The following is an 11,341-nucleotide window of genomic DNA, read 5'->3' as shown; positions in this document are numbered from 1 at the left end:
TGAAGTAATACAAATTTAATGGCTTGCAGGATTCTGTTCATTTGAAAAATCATTTCTTTCCAATCAATAAAGTTTAGGCACATGGGGAATGAAATTATGCTAGTGTTTTACTTAACAATTTAAAACACCTTTCCAAGTTTATGTTCTAGGAGGTTTTGAGAAGGGAAGAGTCACAAGGTCGCTAACGACATCGTGAATGGCTAGGGTGGCTCACTGCTTCCTGTCCATGGAGCGACACCGGAGGATCGCACTGGCAAGAAATCCCATGCCCATACAAATCTGGTGTGGCCCTTCATCCTTCCCTTCTCGCTCTGGAAGGGCCTGCAGGGACCTGGCATTTCAGGGTCAGGAGCAGCCTGTTAGCTATCCTGTGGCGGGATGGAGTCAGGATCTTCCAGCAACCCTGTCTGGTTAGTAGAGGGGTGTCGGGTGTACTGCAGGTGGACCCCGAAGATCCTGCTGATGATCTCAGCCAGGACCTGTATGAAGTCTGAAATGGTTCCCCTGAACTGGGTTTCTCCAAAGTGCGCCGTCAGCATCCTCTGCTTATGGCTCCTCCATGGAATGAGTCATTAGCTGTGTTCACTTTAGTCTTAACACAGGGCCTGGGAGCTGGTAATCTCTAAGACAAGAGGGTCTCCATTTTTCTTTCAAGCATTAAGATTAAACATTTACCCCTAAGCAGAGCACACCTACAGCTTCTATGTGTTGCCTGTAGGTGCTCTTGTTCCCCCTTGGGACAGTACTTATTTTTTGGGCAGGCTATTGTTTATCCAGTCAGCAACCATGGCAGCCATCTCCTGGCTAAAACCGAGAACAAAAGCATGGGGTATTCCTTTCTCACAGAGGTGAATATTGGCTTCTGGAAAATCTCTCTTCATGTCTTCATAGTAGTTTACTGGACACCAGCCGTCTGTTTTACCATAGTAAAACGTAAGCTGAAAGAAAAGAAACAGCATTTTATCTTCCCTTCCCAACAGCAACTGATACCAGTGGTCTGCAGGGCCCTGAGGGCAGCACCTGTCGGACTCTGCCCACTGGTCCTAAGGTCCCCCCCCTGCACCCCCTCACCCCCATCCCCCAGCCCTCAGAGACCACAGGGTTCATTAAGGGAATGTGACGGGGAGAAACCACCTGGAGACGTGGTGCGGCAGATTCCTCTGACTGAAGGGACACCTGGAAAGGTCATGAGTTCTGAGGCTGGAGTGGAGGGGAGGAGGGGAGGAGGGGGGAGGAGGGGAGGAGGGAGGAGGGAGACAGTTAAGCAGACACAGTCACTGAAAGACTAGAGACTACAAACTTACTGCTTTCACACAGCCCTTCCGTAGACACATGGACAGGTTTGCTGAGTGAATATAAAGAAGTCAGATTGCCTCTGGCTTCTCAATGTAGCAGACGAGACGTGATCAGCATTCTAAGAGTCTGTGACGCTGTGGAGGCTCAGTGTGACAGGAGAATGGGCTAAACTTAGGGAGAGCACATCACCTCATTCTTTACTTGATATCAACAAGGCTGAGTGGCGACAGAGCCTCTTCTGAGGCATTACTAAGACTGTTCCTGGAGATTTATCTGGACGTGCACATAAAATAGATGTGTGTACCATACAGATGCTATATTCTAAGCTGCTGTACTCCACTCTATTAAGTCTTTACAAAGAAGCAAAAGGATAAAATCACATTCAGAATGTTACAGTGATGATTAAAAACCTGAAAAATAAGAGTGTGTGCACGTGTGTGTGTGAATGTGTGTGAGTGTGTGTGTGTGTGAGTGTGTGTGTGTATGTGTGTGTGTGTGTGTGTGTGTGTGTGTGTGTGTGTGTGAGTGTGTGTGTGTGTGTGTGTGTGTGTGTGTGAGTGTGTGTGTGTGAGTGTGTGTGAGTGTGTGTGTGTGAATGTGAGTGTGTGTGTGTGTGAATGTGTGTGAGTGTGTGCGTGTGTGCGCGCGTGTCAGTGGACTTTGTAGAATTGGTTTTCTCCTTCCATCTTTATGTAGTCCTGGGGATCAAGCAGGTTATTAGACCTTCATAGTACAATATCATAGCAGTACTTTTTATTAAAAAAGACTATATTTTAGGGACAGAGGAGAAAATACAGTGCTCCTTATTTATAAAACACTGCTTCCACTTACTGGCACCAGAGGAGCAGTGGGAACAGAGGTGCCAAGGGAGCAGGGCCGAGCATGGTTCTGCCTGCTGCAGCTTCTGCCAGCTGAGCAACTATGCATCCAAGGTGTGCATGATTAAACGCTCAACAGGCCATAGTTTCTCTTCTCCCTACGGAAGCTCGTACCAAGTCATCCAGCAAGTAGCTTCTTCTGAACTACGTGGGGCCACAGTGAGAAGCTGACCCGGGGCAGCTTCCTTTGCAGAGGCAGCTGAGTAGGAGGCCCTGGAAGGCAGTTTATCCTCCTACATTTCTGCTGCTTCAGATGGATGTGCTTGAGTAGACAAACTAAACTGAGATACGACACAGTCCAGCTCGTCCTAATCCCCTGCACTTGAGGACTGAGCCCAGACCTGGTCAAAATTCAGTAACAGTTTCCCCCTCATCACGGACCCCAAAATACAGCTGGCTTCCTTGGGTATCTTCTGTGGAGCAGCGGACTGGACATCCAGGCCCAGTCACACTAATGTTAACAACACCTGCCTCTCGAGAACTCTCATTACAGAGCATGTAAAAGTGACCAGGCTGCTAACAATGCACTCAGAGGGCTATCCGGACTTTATATGAGTGATAATGAAAGCTTACTGAATGCCTGATATACACTGGGCACTGTGTGAGGTCTAAGTGATAAAACAGGAAGTATAACTACCACTTCAGCACAGCTATCTGAGAATATAAGTTAACTGTAAATGATTTTACTGATGGGGAATGGCATCGTGGAGGAGCTTGAGTTTGAACCTGGATTGCGGCCCTGAGGACTCTGCTCTCCAGTACTCACCTCCTCTCAGCCAGGCTTCCCTAGAGAACCCAAGAGCGTGCTAATGCAACCCCTTTGGATGAAGCGCCCGGGGTCAACGTGGCGGAGATAAAAACAAGCCTATCTATTTCCAGGATGATCACGACATTCTGGACAGGTTTCAAGTTAAACAGGCAGAACTAACACAATCCGTTGCAGAGCAGGGCTTGGCGGAAAGGCAGTCCTGGTGAGCTGGTCCAGGGAGCACTTTCCTATGCTCCACCGAGCGGGACGTGTGCATGTCAGAAGGATTTGCATGGCCATTGTGCAAACGTCGGCAGGCAGCACTGTACTAGGGCTGTTCCCACAAGCAGCACACCTCTGGCTAAGGCGGGCTAAGCAGAGGGCTGGGACAGAGCTAGGGCAGACTCCCCCTCCTCCCCCAGTACTTTCCCTCCTTTAAGCCACGTGGTAGCCTGGCCTGGCGCAGAGGAAGTACCACCTTGCCCTGCCACAGCTGCCAGCCGTCTCCCAGGGGCTGCGGCCACTGTGCTCCGTTTGAGAACTGAAGACTCCTGTGGGCCCAGAGTGATCTCTGGACTCAGCCTGGAAGTAGCACACAACAGCTGTTTCCATAAGCTTGGGCCAAGGATGGTCACGGCCGTTTAGAATTTCCCTCCTAAGTGAGTTTTAAATGAAAACTTTGAGTTTATAAGCAAACACGAGTTCACTTTCCTATGAAGGAGACCTGGATCCCCTTATAGTTTAGAACAAGGACAGAGTAAGGGAGCGCTGGCCTTCTTGTTACTTCAGACACACCAGGTGCCCGGAAAAGCACAGCAGACCCTGGAGGCTCCCCGCAGATCTGGGTCACAGCTTCAAGTCACCACACAGGTGATTTTCCTCCCTTGGCTTACTCTGTTCCAGAGCTCACCTTATGCCCCTCCCCGCCTCTCTTCTCATGTTCCCCGGTTCCTTTCCCTAATCTTTAACTTGGAATGGCCAAACATCAATCTTCAGGTGGTCTCCTTTATACTGCAGACTTCCGTAGGCAGCTGCTACACACTCACCGCTTCAGCCATCGGCCTATCCTGCCACACCCAAAAGGGAGCCAGACGCCTCTGTTTAAGCTTCATAAACAGCACACACCTGGGCATGTACTCACTCGGATATGCCACGACTACCTCATACACAAGTGCCAAGCTCTCCCATAGCCTGGGGCTCCCCCCCAATCCTCCCTGACAACAAAACCCAGAGCAAGGGCAACGGTCTCAGATCCTTCCGCCCATCTGCCAATACCCCACCCCCACTAAGGGCCTCTGAGTCTTCCTCTCAAACCCTTTCATCCCCAAAGCCACGGCTTCCACTCTCCTGGAGGCCTGTGAATAGACATGCCACCTAAAATGTAACTGTTTTCCAATACCTTCCCCAAACCATCCCCCTCAGGGTGTGCTCACCACATGTTTAGGGATGACTGATACATACTGGGATACCCGAGCTGTTGGCAGCTGCTTTGTGTCCTGATTGGTCAGTGGCTAGATCATGTGGCTGCCAAATATTTGCAGTATCACTCAAAGTCACTGGTTCTCAACCTTCCTAATGCTGTGACCCTTTTAACACAGTTCCTTATGCTATGGTGACCCAACTTTAAATTTGTTGTTGTTGCTACTTCCTAACTACAATTTTGCTACTGCTATGAATCAATGTAAATGTCTGTGTTTTCTGATGGTCTCGGGCGATCCCTATGAAAGAGCACTCCAACTACCAAAGGGGCCGAGACCCACAGGTTGAGAATCACTGTTCTAGATGCTGTCCCCTTGTGACTTAATTAGTGTCCAAGCCAGACATCATGCTATCCAGTCTCTTTCCCTAATGTGAGTCTTTTACCTTGGAGTCTACAGGCCCAACTAGATCCAGTGTTTAGGAGTATAAAGTTGCTATTTCTTTCAATTATAAATACAGGCAATCAGCCACTATGTTATTGATACACTATATAATTCAAATCACAGTAAACTTACTGTAGATGACTAAAAGATGAATTACACTCATTACTACAAACTCGCAGTAGCAACCTTGACTGTTTTAGATCTTTAATTTTATTTGATTTTTAATTATAAGTATATGAACACGTGTCTAAACACATGAGTGTAGGTGCCCAGAGGCCGGAGGCATTAGAACGACAGTGGTCATGAGTTGCCTGATGTGGGTCCTCTGGCAGAGCGGCACTGAGCACTGAGCCACCTCTCCTGGCGTGCAGCATCACCTTTTACTTTTCCATGTGTAATAAAGACTGCACAGCACTACAGCACACACTGATCTTCAAAACATTCTGCTAACTGTATTTCAGTACACGATGCTCTGTGAAAGCTTTCTCTTCACTCAGCTACCTAGCGCACAATGACTTAACTATCCATCAGGAGCTGTGAGCTGTGCGGAGGCCTCAGATGACGATAACAGTTCCTTCCTTTGGGGTAGGGTGGGAGGAAGGCTGTTCATTTACATACTGTGTTCGACAAATGTGATATAACTTTAAACAGGGAGCCAGCAAGCTGAGGGGAGGCCTGCAGGACTGCAGCTGGGGAAACTTCCTGGAGGGGACAGTGCGAGCCAAGTTAAAGGAAAAGTGGGATTTAGCCAGGTGAAGAGACAGTGTAACCTCTGATGTCACCTGGCTGCTAGACTCTTCCGGACTCAACTGTGAAGCTGCATTTTCTTCTGGAAAGGGAGGCAGTTACCCACTATTGGTGACTGTAAATCAGTATAGCTGTCCAATACCGGGCATAAAATCTCCAGACCTTGCAAGGAAGGCAGTTGGCCCAGACTTTGCAGAACTAAAATTGGTCCCTAAAGTATATTAGAACCTCTCTGTGTGTGAACAATGGGAATCAGTGGCAGAAAATCAGAATGTGACTTCAAGCCAACGCCAGCCAATCAGGGTAGAGGATGGATCCAGGAAGCTTTCGGCATGATGTGGTCGGTAGTAAGACTATTTTCAGAGTAGTTTTTGAGTGGTTTCTTGGCTAGGTGGTACAAAAATACTCTGTTTTGAGTTGAACAAAGTGAAAAATGCAAAAGGTTTTAGCATCAATGCTGGTGCGATAGCCTCACTCTGGGCAGTGTGAATAGGCAAGAAGGTTCCGAGTTCCTCTGTTTAGGTGGAAATATGGACACGGGCATCCTTGGGCACAGCATCTACAGTAGAGACATCTTCAGTCTCAGGCAGGGCTTTCAGCTTTGACTAAATGCTCCTGGGAGGCTGGGAGACAATGCCCACCTTCCGATGTGCCCTGTTATGTCCCCTTGCTTTCTTAAGCCTCCACATATGCTGAGCCACCTTTATCAAAATTAAATTTCAGCAACGTGCCCTCCCTTTTCATTATGTAACAGGAAGTGGTCTTGTGGTGGTCGGGTGTCTCTGTCCTTCACTTCGCTTAGGAATGCTGAGGAAGTGGGACAAACCTATCTGAGTAGAGAGCTGCGGTTTAGCATTTCAGTGACGGGCTGTAAGGAGTTACCCCGTGACAGGAAGGAGCTGCATACCACCAGGCTGAACAACACACTACTTGCTTTAAACTCTCCCAGTACCTTTAATGTTATCGTCCCAGGGGCACAATTATTCCCTGGAGTTGGATAGCTTATTCCTGAGCCTGTGTTAATACTAACCTTGAAATGCTGACTATCTGCCAGAACTTTCCCAGGTTTCTCTCAAGAAAGTCTCAGGGAACTTCAGTCCTGCCACAGTTGCCATGAGCAGACTATCTGAGAATGATTACTCATGCATATGGGTTTAACTCAGCACAGGGATAAGTTAGCACCTTTCTCTGACCTCTTTCTGAGCACAAACACACAAACAGGATCCAGAAGGAGTAGTGTTTTACAACAGCTGGCTTCCCCAGGTGGTAGGACCGGCGCTAACATGACAGACCCCGCCATTCCCCAAGTGTGAATTTTGGAAGCGAGCATCTGCCAATCTTACTATAAGGCGGTTGAATTGTTTTTACAAACTTCCAACTTGGAGAACTAAAATGCATTTTGGAAACAGACTCGGTTATAATTTAACTACAAAATAAAATGCTGTTGTCTGGTAATCTCAGAGCCTCAATGCTGGAGGTATCTGAGAGCCGTGGAGAGCAGGCCCCCCTGCCCAGTTTTCTCCACCTAGCTAGTAACAGCTTCTTCTTCATCCAAAATGCCCATCTCTAGACAGCTTCTGCTTAAGGAACATAAAGACTGCTATGGCACAAACCTAACAGACACAGCATCTTCCAAGGCCCTGTCCGTGGGAATAGTTTTAATACTATAAAATCTTTTTTAAGCAACACATGTAACGCCTGCTTTCAGAAAGTTGTACCGGGAGGTTACAGAACTATGAATTAGCCCTGTGGACAAGCTTCAGTCTAATGTCTCACAGCTTGAGAAGAGACCCTCAATGCCGTGGCAATCTGGATTTGACTGCAGGCTCTGTCAGAGTAAGTCGTCCATCAGGATCGTTCTGTTCCCAGCAGATGTCAGTGTTCCACACCAGCTGTAAACCTCTAGGTCAGTGCTGTCTTAAAAAGTGTAAGGCAGGGCTCACATATACTTTAAGGAAATCTTAATAATGATGTCAAAAAGAGTATGAAGGAATGAGTAAAATTACTTTAGATGTATTTTAAACATTTTTACTACAATATGTCTAAAATATGTCAACATGTAATCAATATATTAATGAAATGTTTTCCTTCTAAAGTTTGCCTGACTGTGCTAGGGTTGAACTCAGGCCTTGTACAATGCCAGGCAGGCTCTGCACTTCTGATCTATATCCTGAGCACCAGGCACCAGCGTTTTGAAAATTAACTTGCATTTATACTCATGAAACACCTCTATTCAGACTAGCTCCATGTAATACTTGTACGGATGTGGGATTTTAACCATGCAGTTCTGGGCTGTGGGTCAAGTTCAGCAGCAAGTTGTATACCCTTAGCACACACAAGGCCTTGGGTTTGACGGAACCAAAGCCATAGAACAGAAATAGTGTAGACTTGAGCTGGAGAGATGGTTCGTTCAGTGGTTAAGAGCACTGGCTGCTCTTCCAGAGAACCTGGGTCCAATTCCTAGCACCTATAGGACAGCTTGCAACGGTCTGTGACTCCAGTTCCAGGGGATCTGAGCCTTTATGCAGGCATACATCTAAGTAAAACCCAACACACATAAAAATAAATCTTTAAAAACAAACAAACGTGCAGATCTACCCTCTTCGGGATGATGCAGACGATGATGTCCTAGAAGTGCCGCAGCTATCCACATACTGGGATGTTTGGGGACATTCCAAACAGAGACTTGTGCTTCCAAATGAATTTGTGTGTGGAGTGTAGTGTTTGCAGGTGCCACACACCTGATATCTCAGAAAGCTGCTTTTTTAAAATTTATTTTTCATTTTATGAACACGGTGTAGAAGTGCTGTGCCTGCATGTATGTCTATGCACCAGTGTCTGCTGCTCAAGGAGGTCTGAAGAGGACATCAGATCCCCTGCAACTGGAGTTAAAGATGGCCTGCGGCTGCTGGGAATCGAACCTGGGTTCTCTGGCAGACTGCTGGACCATCTCCCCAGCAGAAAGCTGCTTTTTAATGTGACGACGGGAGAGCCTTACATGTTGGAGAATAAGAAAGACAAGATAAGTGGTCATCAGGTCACATGCGATGTTAGTTCTTTCCCACTGTTTTAGTTATTATATTTCAATATAACTCATTTATTTTGTTGACACTTCTTAGCACAATACATTGTTAAAACAGGAAAGTGTTGATTTAAAAAAAAATAAATTCAACTAAATAAGTGGCAAAATATACATATGTAGCTGTAATCAGCTTTACTTACCCCATGTAACTCAAGGGTAACACAAGGAGGTTGGATAATGTGTAACTTCAGCATTTTAAGTTCTTAGCCAATTCTAGCCGTGTATCCTGAGGAAGTATTTCTAGCCCCGAATGACAACCCCAAAATGGTTGATTACCTTAGGTAAAAGTTCCTTTATGATTCCATCATCTCTCTTCACCACACGGATCATTTCTTGGCTCCCAAGGTAGGCAGCATTAGCTTTATTAAAAAACCAACCAACCAGCAAACAGTTAAACACTTACAATAGACAGAAGACACATCAATGTCCAATTACTTTTAGCAACTTCACAGGCTTCGTTTTTGGGTGGGGGTGAAGGAGGCACATAGCTGGCTGGCAGGCTTGCAAAGGCAAGGTGTATTTACGGAGGGCCGCATCTGTGGTATGGCCACCCCAGGGGTTACAGCCTACCCTGGCCAGCAAGAGCCTCAGAAGCCACTGCACCACAGAGAAAGACCACGCCCACCACCCTCTGTCCTCTGGGGAAGAGCTCCACTTGCGGTCGGTCTCCCTCCCTGCACAGCAGCAGGAGACAACTGTAAAACTCACTTCACTGCTGTCTCTTTTTCTCAGAATCTCTGCTCTTCACTGTCCAACATCCAGTGTCTTAAAAACATGGCTTTCACATTTTATTTGTTTTTTTTTTCAGTTGTTTTAGGCAAGAGGGCAAATGAGGTCCTTATTATTTGTCTCAGAAATGGAGGAACTATGTGAAGTTATTTCCATTTGAAATAAAAATCTACTTGTGATCTTCCCAATAGAAATTTTTTTGGAAATAAGCAATTTAAACACACTGGCTGCTATTTTTACAATTCAGAAGTCTTCATTAAGAGATTATACTTTCTGTCTCTGGAAACATCTAGAAATATGACACACTTCAGATTTAATGAGGAAGACGTTTTTGGGCTGTTTTACAAATTTAATTCAGAAACAGTTTTTAGTAACACTGGCTGAAGTTTAGGTATTTTTTGGCTACAAGATTTTATTAACAAATACCAAATACAAGGCAGCAAGTCATGCATTTAGTGCTACAAACCAGCAGAATTCACGCCACACATGTGGGACCTTGGCAGGCCCCTCCATGGCTGCTGTGTGTTGGCTAGGCCTTCTCTTAGCACGCAGGAGCTTATTGGTCAACACACACTTCCAGCTGGCCTTTCTGTCGCACTGGCAGGCTGGAGTGTAATCAAGGTGGAGATAGCTAATCAAAGTTCCTGTTCCAGGTCATCAGTACTCTGTAGGTCAGGGATAGAGACTTTCTGTGAACCCGTCTTTCCCATGTAAGCTAACCCATCAGTCTCAAACCCTGGGTATTTATGCTTTGGACATCTTTGACAGAGCAACCCAGCATCATCCCCTTCTTCCATCTGAAGTCACCTCAGGGCTGGGTACCAGACAACAAGAGACCACCCAGAGGCTTTAGAATTTCTAACAGCCAATCCCAGGTCTCCTCACCCAGGTGCCCAACCTGCTTCATCTCACCCTTCCATGGCATCTACCACAGGCTGTGGGTCATCGGTCCCTTCTACTTCCTAACCTAACGGGTGCCTCCCTGTGCAGTCCTGTGTAATGTGACATGAACCCCACTACTGGGAACTGTAAGCGATAAACTCTGTTTTCAATGGCAGTTGACCATGTCTGACTGAAACAAATGAGTTGCAGGTGCATCTGGGTAGGCGAAGGCAGTGGCGTTGGTAGAGGACAGGAGAGGAGTAGAGGAGTGGAGAGGAGAGAGCTGTGGTAACCTAAAGCTCCAGAGAGTTATAAAGGGTTGCCCCTGAGCTTTCCCTCAGTACTGACCAGCACAGTCATGTGACAAACAGCCAGAATCCAGGGAAAGAACCCTCTGAGAGACCACGGGAACAGCCTGAACTGGATACCATGACTGTTTCTGTCAGCCTAGGGCAAAGCCTCTTAATGAGCAGTACAGTGGGCACAGGACTCCGAGTGGCCTTTGGAACCCCAGGTCAAGAGGTCAGAACCTGAACCGTGGCTAGGTTAGCAGTGGGTACATTACATAGGAAGGTGGGCAGGCTGATGGCTGCCCATCGGGGTCTTCAGAGAGAAGCTGCCTGTTCTGGGCATTAGGAGAGCATCTACAGAATGGAGAAAGATATGCACCGTATGGCAAAAGTATTGGCGTCTGGACAGATTTTAAAACTTCTAGCAGCCAACAAAAAGGAGGCAAATGACCAAACATCAAAATGAGTACAGTCTTGAATAGAGAAAAACTCCAAATATTTTGATAAGCTCATATTTCTGAAAATCAAATTTTCATTTGGGAATATACTCCAATCTATTTTCACTCTTACTTTCTTTCCTTGTCATTTTCCATCTAAGTATATCTTTTCTTTCTTTTGATAAGACTCCGTTTCTTTTCCAGTAACTACTCTGAGAAAACACCAGCTTTGGCATTCCTCAGCAATGCTCCCAGTGCTGCACAGTGGTCAGAAATAATGCCAAACAGAAGTGTAATTTCCTTGGTGGAAAACACTGTTCTTGGCAATGAATGCCCACAGCACGGCTGAGTTTAAGGTACGGTGGAGGAGGAAGGACCCGGTACAGAGAA

The 11,341-nt window shown here is 46.5% G+C and overlaps 1 protein-coding gene across 1 annotated transcript in view; it reads right to left on the bottom strand.

Annotated features, from left to right (window-relative positions):
* The window catches only part of Ldah (lipid droplet associated hydrolase), a 77,659-nt gene continuing 66,318 nt past the window's right edge, over nucleotides 1-11,341 (bottom strand). The window contains exons 6-7 of the mRNA XM_032909190.1: nucleotides 8,890-8,972; nucleotides 1-938 (exon numbers count right to left, since the gene is read on the bottom strand). Of these exons, the coding sequence (XP_032765081.1) occupies nucleotides 747-938; nucleotides 8,890-8,972 (275 nt within the window). The 3' untranslated portion in view covers nucleotides 1-746. The remainder of the gene's footprint in view (nucleotides 939-8,889; nucleotides 8,973-11,341) is intronic.

Source organism: Rattus rattus, chromosome 7 (genome assembly GCF_011064425.1).
Source record: "Rattus rattus isolate New Zealand chromosome 7, Rrattus_CSIRO_v1, whole genome shotgun sequence".
NCBI classification, from domain to species: Eukaryota; Metazoa; Chordata; class Mammalia; order Rodentia; family Muridae; genus Rattus; species Rattus rattus.
This window is presented reverse-complemented; position numbering and strand designations above follow the sequence as displayed.